The sequence below is a fragment of the Vipera berus genome, assembly GCF_964194415.1.
Source record: "Vipera berus genome assembly, chromosome: 12".
In the NCBI taxonomy this organism is placed as follows: domain Eukaryota; kingdom Metazoa; phylum Chordata; class Lepidosauria; order Squamata; family Viperidae; genus Vipera; species Vipera berus.
In genome coordinates this window covers 10,522,538-10,545,733 of record NC_138215.1, presented here as the reverse complement: position 1 = coordinate 10,545,733, position 23,196 = coordinate 10,522,538, and the positions used below count along the sequence as shown (strand labels likewise).

Below are 23,196 nucleotides of genomic sequence, written 5' to 3'. Positions count from 1 at the left end.
ATATCATTGTTGTTTGTTTCTTTGGGTAATGCAGTTTCCACCCTCACCATTTCTTGGGAGCCAGAGGCAGCCTTAGGAGAAAATGTCTCCCCTGGAGAACAATTTATGCTGTCACCACCAGAAAAACACTGTGTGTCAAAATGGTTTTCCTTCAAGAGTGTTTTGGCAAATAATGATGACTGTGATCAACAACCACTGCTATAAAGACAAGTCAACAGAATCATTCAACACCCATATAAAGACTTGGCCCTCTTTAAAATTTGAGCTGAAACTCTAAAACTGCAGCTTAGTTTTCATTTATACACAGAGCAAGTGACACCCAGACTTCACCATCTCAAGAAACAGAAACAGAAATAGCAACAATGAACATCTTTAGGCAACCAATAATAACAGCCCACCCCCCCAAAAAAATCTTTCTAAAACTCAAAATAGGACTGTGAGCTATGTTTACCAACACGCTAACCCATTATTATCTAACTTTTATTATTTATTATTATCATCTAATTGAATTATCCCGTTTTTAAAGATTTAGATAACAAGCACAGAATGTTCAGGCTGGGTTTGCCAGCAATAGCTGGTTAATTTGTGTCTCGGTCTGTTGTGCGAACACAACCAATGATTTATTAGGCAAGTGGATAAAAGAAACTACAGATTTTCTGGCATAGTTAAGGCTGGAACATATGGCAGCACCTAATGCCCAACAAGATTTCAGTGAAGCTTACTTGCTGTCTATCTCTTTGCCTGGAATGTGTTTTGGCAAAACAGAGGTGCATCCACTGAGTTGTATTACTCTACTCTATGCCTAGATGATGTATGGTTTAATAATTGCTGTGAAGTTTCAGAAACACACAAGAGACAAAGCTAAATAAGTAAAACAGAACTAACTATGGCATTGATGGATTGACTGATTGGCTGAAGAGATATCAGTCAATCATGAAGAGGTTGTCTAAAAAAAACAGTGCACTTCAACATCAAGGTGAAGATAGCTGTTTTCAAGAGGTGCTATTTAATAACTGCATTTTTTTTTAGAAAAAGCTAATAGGCTCGGGCCCATGGTCCCGTCATTTATGAAAGGGTCAAAACTCAAAGAGCACCAACATGAAGATATTCTCAGGTTGAATCTCAAGAGAAAACAGAGAAAGATCCTTATCCAAAATCTGAATAGCTCTATCTCTCAGGGGCAACAATTCCTTTTTATGCTATTGAATGTAAGCAAGGACCACCACTTCCTCACTGTCTAATGACAGTGTCTAAAATAATCTCCTACAACGTAACCAGCAATCAATACTGGAACCATGCTGTAGAATTATGATAAATCATGGCAGAATAATACCCCTAATTTCTAAACTGAATACAATCCACCCATCTGTAAATGGACTTTTTTATATAAAAAAAGGATGCTAAGTAGGCTAGTCAAGACTTGGGTTTTGCTTCAGCAAAAGGAAATCTTAAATTCGGCAACTTTGTTTCTCCCAAGTTAGTTCCAGGCATCCTGGACATTTCTACATTCTCCATCCTGCTTGTCTTAACTCTCCCACAGGAATAGGAATAGGAATAGGAATAGGAATAGGAATAGGAATAGGAATAGGAATGGAATGGAATGGAATGGAATGGAATGGAATAGAATAATGAAAGAATGGAATAGAATGGAATAGAACAGATTGTAGAATAGAATAGAATAGAATAGAATAGAATAGAATAGAATAGAATAGAATAGAATAGAATAGAATAGAATAGAATAGAATAGAATAGAATAGAATAGAATAGAATAGAATAGAATAGAATAGAATAGAATAGAATAGAATAGAATAGAAAATAGAATAGAATAGAATCTTGGAGGCCTTCTAGTCCAGCCCCCTGCTCAAGTAGGAGAATCTATACCATCTCAGACAAGTGACTTTCTCTAGCCTATAGACAATAGGCCTATAGCATTTCCTCTAATACAAGTTATGATGTTGTCCTGTCTCTACAGCAGCTCCTGAAGCCCAGACTCAGGATGCTTGATATTCTATCTAGCAGGAGCAGTCTTTAAACACTGAAAGCCTTAATTTTCCCATGATGAAAACTCTTATTTTCTGTTTGCAGTTGAGAACGTTTGAATCCCTTTCCCATGTCCTACAAATAATCCCAAAGCTTTTCTTTGCTTTCACTTGCCATGTTTAAACACAGGTATCAGATTTAAGCAACCACTCAAGAACACACACACACACACACACACACACACACACACAGAGAGAGAGAGAGAGAGAGAGAGAGAGAGAGAGAGAGAGAGAGAGAGAGAGAGAGAGAGAGAGAGAGAGAGAGAGAGAGAGAGAGAGAGAGATCGAAAGAGAGAGAGAGAGAGATCTGTTTTCCTAAACAGATTTGAACCCAGGCTTGTCACCTATTTAGCAAAGTTCTTATCTTAAAAAAATATTGTAAAAGCATAGGAAAAAAAATATCATTTTACTCTAAAACTGGAGACAACCAAAGCTTGCAAAAGAGATGGGGGGAAAAACCTGCCCTCATAACTCCAGTACAACAACAATATGTTTAAAGCATCACTCAACAGTCAAATATTCTGGGTGCACGGGATGTTCTGTTAGGTGAGATATTTCAGAAGCACTGTACCTAAGGTGTAACTGGGGTGGGGTGGGGGGTGAGCCATTCTAAAACAACCACATGGTGAAGTCCGTAGCAGAGGGGTGATCTGAAGGCAGACTGCCTGCCGCAAAGCAATCCCTCTTTTTATACAGCCACCGTGACTAGTGTAAAGAATGCTCTCCTCTGATTTGGGATGCAGGAAGTGTAATATAGCAAAGCTTCCACCACTAGATAATTCCCCTGGCTTGTCTTGAGGGAAAGGAGGGGAAAGGAGCCACAGAGCCATCAGATGTCTCTCCAGCTAGTTTCTTACCTGAAAAGTAGAGAGAAGGACCTGCAAGCCACTACTTTCTTGCTCAGCCATGTTGCTATGCTTGAACCCACCCCAAAACTTTTAAATCCTAACAGAAAGTTTTACCCAACCGTTGTTGTCCCCTGTCCTGATCAAGGAGAGCAGCTCAATCCTGATCAGGAGAGATTTTTTTAAAAAAAGAAAGAATGAACGAAAGCAATACCGTTCTAGACCTCCACATACGAAACAAATACACATACAGACATATGCATCAGCTCCCCACCCAGATCTCCTGTCTCTTTGCTGCTCTCCCAGTGTGGCGGAGAGATTAATTCCTATATAAAGAATCCAGGGGATTAAGAAAAGCTCTCGGCAAAAGGTCTGGGTGTTTAGTGCACAGCCAGAGGCATGTAGGATAGCTGGCGAGGGGAAACACAGAGAAAGAGGCAAATTTGCATAGTCCTTCGGGCAGAGGGACCGAGGAGCGGACGGTTGAACTTGGCTGCCTGACAGGCATTCTCAGCTGACCGGCTGATCGGTTCCAGAGGACCTTCTGAGGCCATTTGGTGTGTCTGCTTCTGTCCCAGTGAAATCAGAGAGGCCTGCGGATGGACACGAGACACACAAGTCCAGGGAAGCAGTGGGGCACAAAGAAGGGATGCTGGCAAGCTCTTAAAGACACACTTCAAAATTAGGCTCACCCGTCAGACTAACTGTGGTTTCTTCAGTCTTGGTTTAGCAGAGCGGGCAAAGATGGATTGTACAGTCCAGTTGTTGTTGTTTTTTGACGGTGCCATGCATGAGCCCAAGTAATTGGGGCTTGCTTAACAAATCACAATTACAACCACCCTGCTTGTGGTGGCATGGAGATCTTTGAAGGCACTCTTCAGGCTTGCAATAGTTTAATACATAGCAACTCACCCATTTGTACCTCCCTCAACTCAGTGGTGAGTTTTAATGAGGTCATCTTAGGGGCTCTAAGGCCACAAAGATGCAGTTTCTGGCTTCCCACAGTCTATGCCAATGACCAACAGGCCAAGTTCCTCAAAGTTGACCTTAAGGAGTTGGGAATGCTGGGAGCAGAACAGGTTGGCAAAGGTTGATCAAGGACTGCTATGCAGCCAATGTTGCTGAAGAACAAGGACAGGAGGACAGAAAAAATAGTCATCCCTCTGTCTTTCTGGAATTAGACTTGGATGAGTTGGCCTTCCTTTCCCATTTTGTTTTTACCGGATAACTTCTCCATTACTTGCCTGTCTTTGTCTCACAGCTTCAGCTTCTGGAGCTATGAACCCGGCAGGATTAGGAAGAAACAACAACTCTTACAAGTACTTCTCTCTAACCAATCCCACCAGAATTTAACTTGGAGAAAAATAACCCAGCTGTCAATGATGTTGCCAGGGTCAGTCCTTGAAGTATCTGTCTCACCCTGACAAGACCCAGAAAGTCTAATAAAAGAAGTTTGTGTAATAGCTGAGGCAGACTTGTGGGATAGTGTTCTATCATGACCAAAGGAAAGGAGGGTGACAAAATCCTTTTAAGAACTTATAAAAAGCTTGGCTAGAACTCAACATGCTTCACTGATTAATCTACTGGCTGCAAAAATGACTTTAGAGCTAATTAAAGGCAGCTTAAAGAAGCTCTTGTGATGTTTTCTCTCACTTCCCACTTTCCCCATTCTACAGATGAATGTACCTATCAACCAAGCTGGGTGAAGCCATCATTACCTAAAGATGAAAACAACATCCACCAACAGCCTTGGTGGAACAGAGGGCTAATGCCTCCTTAAGTAACACCAGCTGCCTGCAATTAGTGCAGGTTCGCATCCCACCAGGCTCAAGGTTGACTCAGCCTTCCATCCTTCCGAGGTAGGTAAAATGAGGACCCAGATTGTTGGGGGCAATTAAGCTGACTTTGTAATAATGCTGCTTGGGGGTGTGTGTGAAAGCCCTAATAAGCAGGCATATACATAGAATGAAGGCTACTGCTAAGCTTGTAAGCTGCCCTGAGTCTTCGGAGAAGGGCGGGATATAAATGGAATTAAAATAAAAAAAAATAAATAAACAAAAAACTCATACCAATTGCCTAGTTTATGGACATCACGTTTTCTTTTTTCTGACACCAAGGGTTACAAAATGATAGCACTAATCACAATCTCAATTCTTTTCAATTCATAAGTCCTCTGCAATTCCCAAAACTCCAAAGCAAGCTCCCATTTCTCTAAAGTACACATCGTGACATTATCCAATGGGTCTTGTGTAGGCTTAGTTTGTTACAGGAACCCAACCAACCAACCCAACTAATGCAGATATCTGCATTTAATGGGGAGGGAGGTCATTAACTGGCAACGTATCTGGGAAAAATATACTGGGGTAGGCTTTTAGGAAGAGTATCTGTTGTGCTGTGTTGCTCTTCAGGGTTTAGTGAGCGGTCACTAAACCCTAAAGACCAATGTTGCCCAATATTCTTATTACCTTGAAACCAAATTTCACTTTCTGAAAATAGACATTACATAGTGAAATTAGACCAGGTCTATTTTCCTCCCAGTTTCACAAACTAGGACTATCGAGATGGTCAATGGGAAGAGATTTTGAACAGGCAAAAAAAAGTTCTTCTTCAGCAACCTGTAGAACTCCATCACTGATGAGAAGAAAACACTGAACTGTCCTTCTATTCAACTTTTGAATATGAAGGGCTCTCTCCCCCACCCCTCTGTCTGTCTCTCCAACTCCATCTCCATCACCACTTCCACCTCCATGCCTGCCTGCCTACTATCTGTCTGTCTGTCTGTCTATCCATCTATCTGACTATCTACCTATCTCAGTCTATCTCTATCTCTATTATCTATCTGTCTGTCTGTCTATCAATCAGTCTCTGTCTGTCTCTATCTCTGTCTCTATCTATCTCTGTCTCTATCTATCTATCTATCTATCTATCTATCTATCTATCTATCTATCTATCTATCTATCTATCTATCCATCCATCCATCCATCCATCCATCCATCCATCCATCTATCTATCTATCTATCTATCTATCTATCTATCTATCTATCTATCTATCTATCTATCTATCTATCTATCTATCTATCTATCTATCTATCTCGATAGACAGACAGACAGATATCCCAAAGACTGGGTGATGGCCACTAACTTGAATGGCTTTAAAAGGGGATGAATCTTAAAGACTCATTACCTATGGATTGGGAAACGCAGTTGCAGGAGAACAATGGAGGACAGAGGCTATATCCTATCTCCTTCCTGTATTCCAGATTCACTTGGTTGGTTCCTGATAAGACCCCAAATGTTGGACTAAGGGAACCTTGACCTGATCCAGCAGGGCTGTTCTTCTATTCTTAACACTTTTGCCCCAGTTTTCACTGTTAAAAAAAAAGGTAAAGGAGTAATCAGAGAAGACTTGTTATAAAATTTAAAACAATGTATCAAACAAATTAAAGACACATAGCAGCAAAAGGCTTCCTTTACAAGCCACCAAGGAGGATAAAAATAAAGACCATTACAAGCCTGACATAATAAAAAGTGTTTCGTAGCCCATTTAAAGCTGGACAGGAATAAAGGTGGATAAATTGTCCCAAATGCAGAATTTTTATCAAAAGCAACTCATCTAACCTTAATTCTTCCCATTCCAACTTTTACTAATCGAAAGCCAACGTGTAAACTCTCTCAAGCCAGGAGTGGGTTCTGGGTAGGTGAATGTTGACATAAGGATAATTGTTCAGCTAACTTAGCCTTAAGGACTTTTTAAATCATCACCAGCAGCATTATACCAGGTCTAAATGCATTCCTGTGCTATCTTTCTCCCAATCTCTTTTCTAAAAAGATAATTTCATCTGAAAATAGATAGGATATTAAAAAAAAACAAGGTTCTCTGCTAGCAATCAGTTCTACAGATTTACAGAAAGGCAACCGCTTCTGAATTTCTTGTCCACATGAATATTCCTAAATAACTCGGGAAAATACAACTGCGATTGCTGATGGAGCTTTGATTTCCCACTGAATCTGATTTAAGAGTTTTACCTCCTCACCATCCCGACAGAGTAAATGGGGCCAAAAGGTTAAACTGTTGATTTCAAATGAAGCATTTCGACTGGGATCAATTTATTCTCCTTTGACCTGGGCAAGTTGTCAATAGACTACAGAAATAGTTTGGGTTAGACTCTTGTTCATTTCCCATTAATGATAAGCCTGTCTTATTTAAAAAGAAAATGAAAATAAAGCATGGACCCATCCTCTTGGGAGCTTGATTGCAGTCAGTCAACAAATGGAATCTGTCCCTCAATAGTAATGAATAAGGCACTATTATTTTTATATTTTGTGTTCCCTAGACCACCCAACCATCAAAGATGGCACCAGCCAAAGCATAGCAAAACTCAAAGAAGTGGTGCAAGATCAGAAAATGTGGAGTCACCTGACCCAGACAATTGCCAAGAGTTGGACACAAATGAATAGATTACATCAAAATCAGATCATCCATCTCCCTTAATTAAGGTATGCTTAATTGGACAGCCTTAGGAAAGGGGAAATATCTGCTCTTCAATAGTACCCCCTCCCCTTCCTTCAAGGGAAGATGAACTACCAGGGACTACATGGGCAATTCCTGCAGTTTTATTAACAATTGTATGGAAGTGGCTTTCCATTAAATTCCTGTGGAATGACTTCTGTTTTGAAAACAAGGAATTTTTGGCAAAGTGTTATTTGGTGTATTTTTTGATTAAGTAATACATTGAAGTATGTATTAGGAGCTCTGGTGGCACGGTGATTAAAGTGCAGTATAGCAATAGCACTTAGCACTTAGACCACTTCATAGTGCTTTATAGCCCACTCTAAGTGGTTTACAGAGTCAGCATCTTGCCCCCAACAATATGGGTCCTCATTTTACTAGAAGGAGGGAAGGCTGAGTCAACCTTGAGCCAGTCGGAATCAAACTCCTGGTCAATGCATTCTAACCACTGCGAAATCATGGCTCTAGTATTGCAGGCAACCTCTGCCCACAGCCTGGCGTTCAATCCTGACAGAGCTCAAAGCTGACTCAACCTTCCAACCTTCCAAGGTCAGTAAAATGAGGACCCTGATTGTTGGGGGCAATACGCTCAGAAATTGCTATGAAGCACTATGGGGTGGTATATAAGTCCAAGTGCTATTGCTATTGAAGTATTAACCTGGCTCATCTCTGCTCAGCTTTTCTGAGATCAGCCATGGTCAACTAGATGTTGGGACAAAGTTAAAGCTTGCCTGAGTTAGACCCAATCCTTGATGATTTCATGCCTTTTTCTTGGCAATAGTAAAAAGATGGTTTTCCGTTATCTTTTTCCAGATTTTTCCCCCAGTCTAGGCTACTACGGTGGAGCTTCCTGGTGACCTCCTATACAAGTGATAACTAAGCTCAAGCCTGCTTCTCTTCCAAATCCAGATGGCCAACCAGGTGGTACCTCCAGCTGAGAGGCTACATGAGAAGAAAGATTCAAGGTAAACAAAAACCCCAGCTTGCTTTTCTGGTAAAAAGTGTTGATAGCCTCCTCAGGCTTAGGACAAACAAAATAACACTATGAATAACAATTATATGTAAGAATAAAGTAAAAAAAAGGCATAATTAATTTCAAAGACTACCTCAGATTTCTTCCTTGTAAATAATCAAGTCAATGTTTCTGAGGGAAGCCTTTGTGGTAAAGGTGAGCCCCAATCCAAGGTGTTCATAATATAATAGCAACCTAAAGCTCCTGCACTGAAAACCTTAGATATAAGTGCATTTCAGATTAATTCAAATCACCATAAGAGATGCTCGCCAACATTGTTTGTATCGACCATAATTGAAAGCTACTTTAAGAATGGAGATTCATTTGTAAAAATATAGCTACAACAGGATTACCCATGGAACAGCTGTACCTTGAGGACTTTGGCAATAATCCAGCGATGCTGCTTTGCTGTGTAGTGAAGAGGTACAAACTGAGCAAAGTCTACTGTCTATGCCTTATTTGATACAATTAAGCAATACAAGAATACAGAAGATTAACAAACCGTTTATGAACAAATAGCAAAGGAATCACAGACTAGGAACAACATCCATACAAATTACATGAGAGGGGCAAGGGAACCGCTACAGTACTTAAGCTAATGCCAAGGAACATGTCTGCATCTGTTCTTCTATTTCAAAACTTCATTTATCAGTAATTCCATGACTGATTCAAGTATGTTACAATATTTACAATATAGACTTCAGTGATTTATTTTTATTTTATTTTATTTTATTTTATTTTATTTTATTTTATTTTATTTTATTATTTATTTTATTTTATTTTATTTTAATTTTATTTTATTTTATTATTTTATTTTATTTTATTTTATTTTATTTTATTTTATTATTTTATTTTATTTTATTTTATTTTATTTTATTTTATTATTTTATTTTATTTTATTTTATTTTATTTAATTTAATTTAATATTTGCATTTGTATACCGCCCTTTCCCTGAGGACTCAGGGCGGTTTACAGGGAATTAAAAATCAAAACATACAAAAGTTAAAACCAATTAAAAAGCATTAAATTCACCCTGTACATTAAAACCCCAGTTAAAATTTTCTCCTCAGCCTGGGCCCGAGAGCTCAAAGAGCCAGGTCTTCAGGCCCCGGCGGAATGATCGGAGGTCGGGAGCAGTCCTCAGCTCTACCGGCAGCTGGTTCCAGAGGGCAGGCGCTCCCACTGAGAAGGCCCTATCCCTGGGTGTCACCCGCCGGCAATCTCTCACCGGCGGAACCCTGAGCAGACCCTCCCTGTGAGAGCGCACTGGGCGAAGGGCGTTTGATGCCGGCAGCAGGTGTTCCCTCAAATAACCCGGACCCAGGCCATGTAGGGCTTTATAGGTGATAACCAGCACCTTGAATTTCACCCGGAGGGCAACCGGAAGCCAATGCAGCTCGCGGAGTAGAGGTGTTACATGGGAGTATCGGGAAACCCCCATTACAACTCGCGCGGCCGCATTCTGCACCAGTTGAAGCCTCCGAGTGGTCTTCAAGGGCAGCCCCATGTAGAGAGCGTTACAGTAGTCCAAACGGAAGGTCACAAGCGCATGAGTGACTGTGCGTAGGGCATCTCGGTCCAGATAGGGACGCAACTGGCGCACCAGGCGAACCTGTGCAAAAGCCCCCCTGGTCACGGCTCCTATGTGATCTTCAAAATTGAGCCGTGAATCCAGGAGGACGCCCAAGTTGCGAGCCCTATCAACGGGGGGTAACACCTCACCCCCCATCGTTAAAGGTGGAATAACTTGGTTAACCCGAGACGCCGATATGCACAGCCACTCAGTCTTGGCGGGATTGAGACGAAGCCTGTTTCTCCCCATCCAGACCTGAACCGCCTCCAGGCACCGGGACATCACGGAGAGGGCATCACTGGGTTGGTTCGGGGTGGAAAGAAAAAGTTGGGTATCATCAGCGTACTGGTGATACCCCACCCCAAAACCACGAATGATCTCGCCCAGCGGCTTCATGTAGATGTTGAACAGGAGGGGCGAGAGAACCGACCCCTGAGGGACTCCACAAATGAGAGACCTCGGGGCGGATCTCTGCCCTCCTGTCAACACCGACTGCGAGCGGCCCTGGAGGTAGGAGGAGAACCACCGTAGGACGGTGCCTCCCACTCCCAACCCCCTGAGACGCCGCAGCAGGATACCATGGTCGATGGTATCGAAAGCCGCTGAGAGATCTAATAGGACCAGGACAGAGGAGCAACCCCTGTCCCTAGCCCTCCAGAGATCATTCACCAGCGCGACCAATGCCGTCTCCGTGCTGTGTCCGGGCCTGAAGCCCGATTGGTACGGGTCCAGATAATCAGTTTCCTCCAGGAACAGAGGGAGCTGATGCGCCACCACACTCTCAACAACCTTCGCCAGGAAGCGATTGGAGACTGGACGATAGTTGTTTAAAACAGCCGGGTCCAAAGCAGGCTTCTTGAGGAGGGGTCTCACCACCGCCTCCTTCAAGGCGGCAGGGAAGACACCCTCCTTCAAAGAAGCAGTTATTACTGCATGGAACCAGCCTCGTGTTCCCTCCCGAGCCGCATAAGCTAGCCAGGAGGGGCACGGATCCAACAAACAGGTGGTGGAGCTCAGTCTCCCCATGATCCTGTCCACATCATCAGGGGAAACAGGGTCGAACTCAGTCCAGATAACGTGCTCAAGACCGCCTGATTCCTCCACATCAGACTCTGCCCAGTCAGAGTCCAAGCCGGTCCGGATCCGAGCGATTTTGTCCGTCAGATGATGACTAAACTCCTCGGCTCGTCCCTGCAAGGGATCCTCCCTCACCTCCTGGTTAAGGAGGGAGCGAGTCACCCTAAACAGGGCGGCCGGGCGATTATCTGCGGACGCGATAAGGGCGGCAAAGTAGTTAGACTTCGCCGTCCTTATCGCCGCAAGATAAGACCTTATGAAGGTTCTTAACTGCAATCGGTCGGATTCGGATCGGCTGGATCTCCAACCGCTCTCTAGACCTCGTCTCCGACGCTTCATCTCCCGGAGCTCCACAGAGAACCATGGAGCCCAACGGGATCTGCGCCGAGTCAGAGGTCGCATGGGTACAACACAGTCGAGTGCCCTGGTGGCAGCCGTTTCCCAGGCCTCCACCAGAGCATCGACTGGGCTGTGGGTAAGGGTGATAGGTATCGGCCCAAGCGCCCTCTGGAACCGGTCCGGGTCCATTAGGCGCCTGGGGCGGAACCACCTGGTCGGTTCCGCCGCCCAGCGGCGGGGGATGGCATGACGGAAAACCAGCCTCAGGAGGTGATGATCTGACCAAGACAGAGGGGTGATGGACGGAGAACCCCCTCCCAGATCATCCAACCACCGTCCAGACAGGAACACCAGGTCGAGAGTATGATCCCCCTCGTGAGTAGGGCCCTCAATAACCTGGGTCAGGCCCATGGCTGTCATGGAAGCCATGAACTCCCGAGCTAACTCCGACGACCCCCCCAGTGATGGCAGGTTGAAGTCACCCAGGACAATAAGCCTGGGGAACTCCACCGCCAACCCTGAGAGGGTGTCGAGCAGCTCAGGCAGGGCTGTTGCCACACAGCTGGGCGCCAGGTATGTGAGCAACAAGCCCAACTGAACCCGAGGACCACATCTCAAGAGGAGGGATTCACTCCCGGCCATCTGGACAATGGTGGCCTCCCGGGGACACAAAGTCTCCCGAATAACCACTGCCACCCCACCACCCCTGCCCTGAGCCCGTGGCTGGTGCAGCACCCGGAAACCTGGCGGGCATAACTCGGTGAGAGGCACCCCTCCCTCCGAACCCAACCAAGTTTCCGTGATGCACGCTAGATCCGCACATTCCTCCTCGATCAGATCACGGATGAGGGGAGCTTTGTTAAGATTTAAGATTTAAGATTTAAGATTTATTGAGATTTTTATACCGCCCTTCTCCCAAAGGGACTCAGGGCGGTTCACAGGGCATAAATATAAACAACAGTACAAACATTAAAAGATAATTAAATTAATGCCCAAGTTAAAACCAGAATAATAAAACAAACCTATAAACAACCCAAGTACCCCCATCAGGCCAGACCCGCTAGTTCGAATAAATGGGTCTTCAACCCGCGACGGAAGGATCGGAGGTCTGATGCCATCCGGAGCTCAACCGGCAGTTGGTTCCATAACGCCGGAGCACCCACAGAGAAGGCCCTCCCCCTGGGGGCCACCAGTCGACATTCCTTGACAGGAGGCACCCTGAGGAGGCCCTCTCTGTGGGCGCGCACAGGGCGGAGGGGAGTCGACGCCAGCAGCAGGTGGTCCTCGAGGTATCGCGGACCCATGCCATGTAGGGACTTAAAGATCATAACCAAAACCTTGAACCTTACCCGGAAGACAACTGGTAACCAATGCAGCTCACGGAGCAAAGGTGTAACATGGGAGTACCGGGAAACTCCCAAGACAACTCTCGCGGCCGCATTCTGTACCAGTTGGAGCCTCCGAGTAGTCTTCAAGGGAAGTCCCATGTAGAGAGCGTTACAGTAGTCTAGGCGAGAGGTCACGAGCGCATGAGTGACCGTACACAAGGCCTCCCGGTCCAGATAGGGCCGCAACTGGCGCACCAGGCGAACCTGGGCAAAAGCCCCCCTAGTCACGGCCACCATGTGATCCTCCAAAGTGAGTCGTGAATCTAGGAGGACTCCCAAGTTGCGAGCCCTATCCACAGGGGGTAAAAGCTCACCCCCCATAGAAAGAGGTGGAACATCCCAGGTGTCTCGGGAAGCCGGAATGTACAGCCACTCAGTCTTGTCAGGGTTGAGTTGAAGTCTGTTCCTCCCCATCCAGACCCGAACCGCCTCCAGGCAACGGGACATCACAGCGAGGGCATCACTGGGGTGGTTTGGGGTCGAAATAAAAAGTTGGGTATCATCAGCATATTGATGATACCCAACTCCAAAACCACGAATGATCTCACCCAGCGGTTTCATATAGATGTTGAACAGGAGAGGCGAGAGGACCGACCCCTGAGGAACTCCACAAGCGAGAGTCCTAGGGGTCGACCTCTGCCCCCCTGCCAACACCGACTGCGAGCGTCCCAGGAGATAGGAGGAGAACCACTGAAAAACCGTGCCTCCCACTCCCAATCCCCTGAGACGCTGCAGCAGGATACCATGGTCGATGGTATCGAAAGCCGCCGAGAGGTCTAATAGGACTAGGACAGAGGAATACCCCCTATCCCGAGCCCTCCAGAGATCATTCACCAGAGCGACCAATGCCGTCTCCGTGCTGTGCCCGGGCCTGAAACCCGATTGGTAAGGGTCCAGATAATCCGCTTCATCCAGGACCAGAGGGAGCTGATGCGCCACCACACTCTCAACAACCTTCGCAAGAAAGCGAAGGTTGGAGACTGGACGAAAGTTGTTCAATACAGCTGGGTCCAAGGCAGGCTTCTTGAGGAGAGGTCTCACCACCGCCTCCTTCAAGATGGTGGGGAAACAACCCTCACTCAAAGAAGCAGATATAACCGCCTGGAGCCAGCCTCGTGTCCTCTCCCTAGCTGCATAAACCAGCCAAGAAGGGCACGGGTCCAATAAACATGTGGTGGAACTCAGCTTCCCCATAACTACGTTAACTACGGATCTAGCGTTAAAATAGACCAACCTGAGCTCAGGGGCCTGATCACCCTCATCCCCGGGTAGGAGGGTGCTAACCGGAGGGTCGGAGCGCGCCACCGCTCGGAGATAGCGGGGGCGCGATCCCAGATGTTGATATGGCCCTCCGCGCAAACACCTGCTGCCATACCCTATCGCCGTGGGGATTCGATGCCCCACCCCCACATTCCCAGCGCCAGCAGCCACCTCCCCCGACCCCGTCCCGTCGGGACCTCTAACAGGTCCAGACTGAGTGCCGGTTACAAATTCCTTCCCCACCCTCCCCCTCCCTAACCTCTTAAAATAACCGGCTAAGAATCTTATCAGGGGCCTCTTAGCGCGTCTTAACTCGAGGCCCCTGTCCAAGCCCAACCACCTCTCGGAGTCCCCAAGCTTGGACCCGTCATTAAGGGGAGTATGGAAACAGGCGACAGGTCGCGCCCATGAGGCAGGAACCGCCCTAATTTTATTATTATTTTATTTTATTTTATTTTATTTGCATACATGTACATTTCAGATCATTAGCTCTCTGTCTTGCCTACCACACAGGATAGCTATGTAGGACGGGGGGGAAAATACATCCGGTATATCTTACCCCATGAATCCTGGTGGTGCAGTGGTTAGGGGGCCCAGATTGTTGAGGGCAATATGGTGACCTGATTAGAGGGCTGAAGGCTAAAACATATGAAGAATGGTTGCAGAAATTGGGTATGTCTAGTCTAATGAAAAGAAGGACTAGAGGTGACATGATAGGAGCATTCCAATATTTGAGGGGCTGCCACAAAGAAGAAGAGAATTAACCTATCCTTCAAAATACTTGGAAGGCAGGACAAGAAGCAATGGATGGAAACATACCAAGGAGAGAATTAAACTAAAAATAAGGAGAAATTTCCTGGCAATGAGAACAATTAATCAATGGAAGAGCTTGCCTTCAGAAGTTATGGGGGGTTTTAAAGAAGCAAATGGACAGCCAGAATGGTATAGGGCAGTGATGGCAAACCTTTTAGAGACCGAGTGCCCAAACTGCAGCCCAAAACTCACTTATGTATCATCAGATGCTGGGTGGGCGTGGCCCATTGGGTGAGCATGGCTGCGGTGGTAATGCCAGACTGGGTGGGACTAAAAAGTTCAATCAATCAATTCCAACTTTGCGAGATCTTTTTTTTTCCTGCAAGAAGTTGAAATTGATTGATTGATTGAACCTTTTTTTTTTGCACACGGTGGCGGAGGCCTAAAGCGAAAAGGTTTTATAAAACCCATCTGAAGGCCTGGGACTGGGCTGATGGCATGTGTGCCCACAGAGAGGGCTCTGCATGCCACCTGTGGCACCCGTGTCATAGGTTTGCCACCACGGGTGTAGGGTCTCCTGCTTGAGCAGGGGGTTGGACTAGAAGACCTCCAAGGTGTCTTCCAACTCTGTTATTCTGTTATTACTATTGCCATGTCATTTGGAGAATGGACAGGTTAAATTTGAATGAGCTGAGATCTTCATAAGGAGACGCCACCCCTTCTGCAGGACTCAGACTGGAGAATTTTCTGGTAGTTTTCACCCAAGCTTTTGTCCTGAGATAATTATTTATTATCTCTTTTGTTCTAAGAACTCAAGCATAATTATAAGCTGGTTTAGCTTTAATAGGCAAGTTCCTGTCCCTTAAAAGGCTCACCGCAAAAGTGGAACAGATTAAAATGACAAGACAGAACAAAAGGTGACATGAATTTCCACAAAGTAATTCTTTTTTTTCTCAATTTTCCTTTCCCTTTAATGTTCAGCTTGATGAGTGATCAAACAGATTTTATGGCACGCTTATTTATTAATATGTTTGATTACTCTTTTGTTTGATTAGTCCAGAAAAAAATTCAAGCTTCCCAACAGACAATCTTGACGAAAATGGAGAACACAGTCTTGCTTGCCCATCTCACAAAACTAGACATAGTAAACAGCCATAACTAGACTGGTTTGCACAATATTCTATACTAAAAGTAAACCACATCATGGCTTAGAACAATAGCCAAACTTAGTCAAAATCTATAGCAACTCAACAGGCTCATCCATAAACCAAGAAATATATTTTCCCCCAATAATTAAAGGGATATTGGCAACTCAGTTCTATCCACAATGACAAAATTACTGGGTTTTCCATTCATTTCCTTGTAGCTCCATTGGGAAATCTTGCAGTAGACACCCATGTCCTGCCTTAACCTCCTAAAGCAAAGGCTGTCCATGGCCTTACAAGGACAGTAGGAAGAATAATAATCCCTAAGGAAGCAAAACTCAGTAAAGCAATTTTATAATTAGGCTGAGCTTCACAACAGCAGCGATAATATTTCTTACATCCTGCTTTTCATTGCAACATGATTGCATACCAATCACAATGTGTAATACATTAACATATAAACTTGAGAGGCAGACAGGGGACTCTCAAAATGTCCACCTGTAGCACAGGACGTCTCAGTTGAATGCTTAAGCCCTTAGCAAAATTATCATGGAAGCTAGGAATGAAATTACTTAGACCCAGTATTTCTGATTTCTAATTATTGTATGTGAGGTGAGAACATTCAACCAAAGAACAGTCAGATATTTGGGCATCCTAGTGAGTAGCCAAAATACAGATTTAGATGGCATAAGTAGTCCTGATCTAGCAGCATAAATGATGGTCTACTAAGGCAATTGACCATCACTTTAGTTTGGACATATTCAAAGGAGGTGAGCAAAATTTTAAATAATGAGCAGAGTCATGGACATAGCATATGTCTGATACATCTAACATCAACAAAGAAAACCGATTATTCTGAATTTTAAATAAAGCCATACGCAGTTGCTATAAAGTTTTCTTCCACCTTCTTTTTTCAACATCTGCCACAGCTTTCCCCAAACTGGAGGGGCTCCAGATGTATAACCTGATGTATATGTAGTATGGCATGGGTCCGGGTTACTTACGGGAGCACCTGCGGCCGGCATCAACTTCCCTTCATCCAGTGTGCTCCCACAGAGAGGGCCTTCTTAGGGTGCCGTCGGTCAAAGAGTGTCGACTGGCGGCCCCCAGGGGGAGGGCGTTCTCTGTGGGCGCGCCAGACCTTTGGAACCGTTTACCGGTGGAGCTCCGGATGGCTCCCAACCTTCGCTCCTTCCGACGTGACCTAAAAACATATTTATTTGAACAAGCCGGCCTGGTCTGATGGGTTTAGGGGTATTTTAATGTTATTGTATTAACGTATTGAATTGGGCTGTAATATTTAATATCTTTTTTAACTTTTATATGTTATATTTTATTGTATTGTCCTGTACACCGCCCTGAGTCCTTAGGGAGAAGGGCGGTATAGAAATTAAATTATTATTATTATTATTATTATTATTATTATTATTATTATTATTATTATTATTATTATTATTATTATTATTGTTATTGTTATTGTTATTATTATTATTATTATTATTGTTATTATTATTATTATTATTGTTATTATTATTATTATTATTATTATTATTATTATTATTATTATTATTATTATTATTATTATTATTATTATTATTATATGGGAGCATTATAGCAAAGAGAGAGAGAGAGAGAATAGCCCATATAGCCCATCACAGGTCTTTTGCATGCAAACCATACACACAAAAATGCACGCCCAATTCCTTACAGAATAGGAAAACTACAACTTGAGGCGTTAAAAAAGACTCTTAAGAGATTTGCAAGTGCATGTAAGGACCTCTTCTGCGAAGCAGAGGGGAAAAAAGAGTAGAGCTTATAGTCATTTTATGACAACATTGCATTTTACAAATACATTTTTAACACTGAGTTTGCTAATCACATTCAGGTATTGATCATTACAGTATTGTTAACTCAACAGAAGACCACCTTTGAAGTCATACAAATCTAAGCGGTGTCTTAAAGAAAAGACTGATGGGTTCAGCAGATCAATTTTCACCACAGAGAAAGGAAAGCATTAAATCTCACCAGGTAGGGGTATGAATATGCGTTATGCTCATTGTGACGAATTTCTGACTATGTCAGTTCCCTAGGAAATCTGCCAATTGTCAGTCATCATTCATAGATGGGACAGCAAAAGCCAGAAAACTAAGAGAATGTAAATTGGAAAACCTATAGGGGCAGTTAGGAAAAGTGAATGCAAACCTGCTTTTTTCTTTAAATGCAAGTAAAAAAAAAAGCCCAGGCAGATGGTATATACATTTAACTTCAAATAGCATACCAAAAAATTAATAATATTACACAGAGAACAGACTCTTAACACTCCTTCTAGTCATACCAGAAAAAAGAAAATTGGGGGGGGAGAGAGAGAGGGGGGGGGAGAGGGAGAGAGAAGGAGGGAGGGAGAAATTTCAGCAGCATGACTTTACCGGGCCTGGAGCTTTAAAAAAAGCTTAGGAGTCATAGGTAACCGATATTGTTAGTCCTGCAATAAAACAAGACACTAAGTTTCCCCCTGTAAACCTGTTACAGATGACATCATAAATTCCTATCAATCTAACACAATGATCTGCAATGATCTTCCACAGTGAATGGCCTTTAAAGGGTTCATACAGCTATTAATAATTTACCTGTAAGTCTGTGAAAAATCCAACCCTAGACAATGAACCTTAAAAAAAAAAGATAACGATGCAGCCCTCTACCAGGATTAAGGCTTCAACCCTATAATCCTTGGAGAAGAAGAGCAACAACGCCAGAGGTCACCAAGTTGAAGACAGAGAGAGACCTCAGGAGAGAACATCCAACTTAGATCAACCTTCCACATCTAGATCCTGGGGAAATTTAAATAGGGCTGGTCCTTCTGACGTTAGAAAGAAGGACAGGAAGCACAGAAAAAGTAGACAATAAACCTACAGTTCCCAGCCAAATAGCAACGCGAGGTCCACACAAGTTGAGGAGAAATTTATTTCAAGACTTAACGTGAGTGTATTGAATTCTGAATCTTTCAAACAAGACACACTTGAAATTCAGCTATCATTCCAAATGCACAATTGTCTGACTTTTCCATGCAATTTACTATTTTTCTAAAAAGCAAAATTTATATGAAGGAAAATCTTGATAGATGTGCTGCCCCCTGTCAAAGACCCCCCCACACACACACACAAATAACTCTAGAATGTGCGTTTGTGTGTCTTAATTCACCCTCCATATCCTGACTGTAGTTTTTCCCTCCAAATACTGATGGAAAAGGAGGGAGGGAGGGAGGGAGGGAGGGAGGGAGGGAGGGAGGGAGGGAGGAAGGAAGGAAGGAAGGAAGGAAGGAAGGAAGGAAGGAAGGAAGGAAGGAAGGAAGGAAGGAAGGAAGGAAGGAAGGAAGGAAGGAAGGAAGGAAGTCACAGAAAAAGACCAGCTTCCATTGCTAGGGTGAGGCCACAAAGAATTTGGCTCGGCTCACTACCCTTTTTATCTTTCTAGAGTAGCAGCTAGGGTTGTTCAGTGAACAGGTTAATTTGAATAACTTATTTCATACCATTTATAGAAGTGGGTTTAATTTTCATAAAAGGCTTCCTTTAACTTTTTTAGCATCTCATGGTTTAATAATACATTCTATCAATTTCACCTTTTTTAATATCCACATTTTGAGCGAACTCCCTCTATCCTTTTAATAGTAAAAAGCATTACTACCACTATTATTAGATTCCATTGCTAACACTTGAACTATTGATGTATGAAATCTTTAATAAATTCCTAACAGTGGGATTACAACATTTGATAAACCCAAATTTCATTTAGCCATGAAGTTCACTGATGACCTTGGGCAGTTGCTAACCTTCAGCCTAACCTACCTTGCAGGATTGTCATGGCAATAAAATAGGGATAGCCCCTTGGGGACAGGCTGGAATAGAAAGTAGATATAAGTCCTCCAGGCTATTGCATTTTCAGTTACTTGAAATCTACTCTTGGATGTTTCATGTTACTCACTTGAAATCTGAAGTTCTGTTTAAATTGGTTTCCTTATGCTAAACTAGCAAAAGTATAAACATGATTAAAGACAGACAGGGCTGCTGATATATATATATATATATATATATATATATATATATATATATATATATATATATATATATATATATATATATATATATATATATATATATATATATTCGGGTCTTTTCCCGTGTAAGATTGAGAGTGTCTTGGCGACGTTTCGACAAGGTCCCACTTGTCATCTTCAGGCTGGTGTCTTCGGCTTCGTGCTTGTGCGAGCAAAGTGTGATCGGAGCTGCCGTCTCTTTATAAATATTGGTGGGGTGTGTGGGGTGCTGGCTTTGTTGCTGTAAGCGGGTTGGTTGGCTGTGTTGTTACATCTTGATTGGTTGATGGGGTTATTTTTTGTGGATTAGTTGGCTGTTTTGTAACATCCTGTGTGGCTGAGGTGTTGGCTGTGTGTGTGTGTGTGTGTGTGTGTGTGTATATATATATATATATATATATATATATATATATATATATATATATATATATATATATATATATATCCTGGGGTCACTTTTTATGACCTTCTGATAAGCAAGAACAATAGGGAAACCAGGTTCACTTAACAACCGTGTTACTAACCTAACAACTGCAGCAATTCACTTAACAACTGTGACAACAATGATTATAAAATGATTTAAAACTCAATTCACAACTGTCTTGCTTAGCAATAGAAATTTTGGGTTTTATTTCTTTGGGGGGTTTTATGTGTGGGGAAGTTGGGTGGTGATGGTGTATATATTAAAGTTCCATAGCTGTCTACAAGAACATATGTGTGAGTGAAGAAGAAAGTTAAAAAGAAAAAAGGGAAAGGGAAAAAATAAAGTGACTATTTTTAAAATGGGAAGCAAGCGTTTCTACTAAAATTACAAAGTACTTTGAAGTAAATGCATTCATAAAAGATTAAAATACCCAGCAGCCAAATGTACTCATTGCCTCTTTTGCCTCTGTTCACTGGTACAATCCTCTGGTAAACTCTCAATTATAACAAAAATCATTCTTTTCTGCTTGTGTTGCTCTCTAAAGCACAATGAATATCAGGCTGAGCGAGCTTCTTTCTACATTTCTGCAGGGCCAATAATATTTCCATTTTTTTTCTAGCATTTTTTCCCCTTTCTTTCTTTCTTTCCCGCTCTCTCTCCAACATCCTCTTTGATCTTGCTTCCTGCCAGGCAACTGACAGCTCATTTTGGTTTAACATTCCAAACTGGTAGGTTGCAATGAGCTTTTGAAATTAGGCCAATAGCTGTAGAGGGCCCCTGGGGGGGGGGTCTGCATTGCCCAGCCCATTGTACACTGATGGTTCAATAAATGATGATCATTTGGAATGAATACATTTGAGATGGCAAACAGGCCATAATGGAGACAAATTGTCACCCACCTGGGCTTGCTTACGTACTCAAAGTTAAGAATCTTTGTAGTGGACTACAGCCATCATGAACTCATCAGTGTGCCTCAAAGGCTAAAGAAGTACGGAATATTTCAGCCCAGCTTGAAATGGAACAGCTGAAACTGCATCAAAAGGCTTAAAAACCTTTTATTATTGCAGATGAGCAAATACAGCTGAAGCATAGCACAGCACACTCAATAAAGTACCGTGCAGCTATTTTGCAGGGCTAAATGTAGCTGCAAGATTGATAATCAACCATGTACACATTAGAGAACCTGTGGGCAAGACAAATCAAATTCCATTTTTTCCCTATTAAAATGGTAAAGCACTATAGTTGGTGAATTGAGATTATGTGCTGAATAAAAGCATAACCGTTTTTTTTCCTTACAGAAAAGGAGCTTTGTTTGAGATTGTCGTTGAGCTTTTGATTGCTGTTTTTGTTTGCAAAATGTCAAGTCTGGTTCTATGATTTTGAAAATCTTGAAACAAAAACTAATGGAACTTCCTTCCTTCCTGGAGAAAAAAAAAGTCGCAATTTGGATCTCTAACTGTAAATGAAGGTGATGATGATATATAGAGAAGCATTATGAAAAGAGCTGTATTACATTTTAAAACACAGTGAGATGTATATGTATGTGTGTGTGTGTGCGTATGTATGTGTGTGTGTATATATATATGTATGTGTGCATGTATGTTCTTGCAGGACAAGAAGCAACGGATGGAAACTAGTCAAGGAGAGAAGCAACCTAGAATTAAGGAGAAACTTCCTGACGGTGAGAACAATTAACCAGTGGAACAACCTGCCTCCAGAAGCTGTGAATGCTCCAACACTGGAAGTTTTTAAGAAGAGACTGGCCAGCCACTTGTCTGAAATGGTATAGGATTGCCTGCCTGAGCAGGGGTTGGACTAGATGACCTCCAAGGTCCCTTCCAAATTATTATTATTATTATTATTATTATTATTATTATTATTATTATTATTATTATCATCATCATTATTATTATTAGTGTATGTGTGTGTGTATATATATGTATGTGTGTGTGTGTGTGTATATATATATATATATATATATATATATATATATATATATATATATATATATATATATATATATATATATATATACATATCCACATTTCTTAAAAGAACATTTCTTAAACATGGAGCCACCACAGAGAAGTTTGTGTATTTTATTGCCAGCCTAATGAATTCCGTCATCCAGCAAACAATCAAAGCATTTGTAGTTGATCATAAAGCTAATGCAGCTGAAATGGATTTTGGGAATCCTTCACATAGTTTAGTTCCAAGCCATTGAATCTTCAGCACATCAAGCAGTCCCCAAACTGTAGCTGCCTCCAGATAAGATGCAAATATTTGGCCACAACCAACATTTGAGCTGCACTCTTTGAAGTTTCCAAAATCTAGGAAGGTCTTGAAGAGTTGGCTCTTACTTCAAGCATTGGGATAGTCTCTTGAATAAATAAAATATAATACATATTCTAAATGAGGAGAGCACAGTTATGTTTGGTAAAGATGCAAAGCAATGCATGAATGCTATTAAGGCAACATTTGCCAATTACACACCACAGAGACTGTCAAGACCCATGTCAAATGTCTTCATGACACCTTCACGTTTTTCCTAGGAAATATTTAATTATTAAAGCAAACACTGCTGTAGCTTGTGTGGGGGAGAGAAGGGCAAAATATTTACTCCAAGGAAGACAAGCAGATGTCCCTCAGCAACAAACCCAAAAGTTGGAAGGGCAGAGGAAAAGAAACACTGCTACAGGCCACACTTTCAGTACTGCATCCAGTTCTGCTCCCGACAATAC

General features: G+C 42.7%; 1 protein-coding gene and 1 long non-coding RNA gene across 2 annotated transcripts in view; both read right to left on the bottom strand.

The window, feature by feature from the left end:
• The window catches only part of AGBL1 (AGBL carboxypeptidase 1), a gene marked incomplete at both ends in the record, with an annotated part of 353,471 nt that extends 350,524 nt beyond the window's left edge, over nucleotides 1-2,947 (bottom strand). Inside the window, one exon of the mRNA XM_081337616.1 lies at nucleotides 2,897-2,947. Coding sequence (XP_081193742.1) covers nucleotides 2,897-2,947 — 51 coding nt within the window. The remainder of the gene's footprint in view (nucleotides 1-2,896) is intronic.
• Nucleotides 2,948-22,634: 19,687 nt separating this feature from the next.
• Nucleotides 22,635-23,196, bottom strand: part of LOC308673790 — a 46,511-nt gene continuing 45,949 nt past the window's right edge. The window contains exon 3 of the long non-coding RNA XR_014027741.1: nucleotides 22,635-22,835. This is a non-coding gene — a long non-coding RNA (uncharacterized lncRNA). The remainder of the gene's footprint in view (nucleotides 22,836-23,196) is intronic.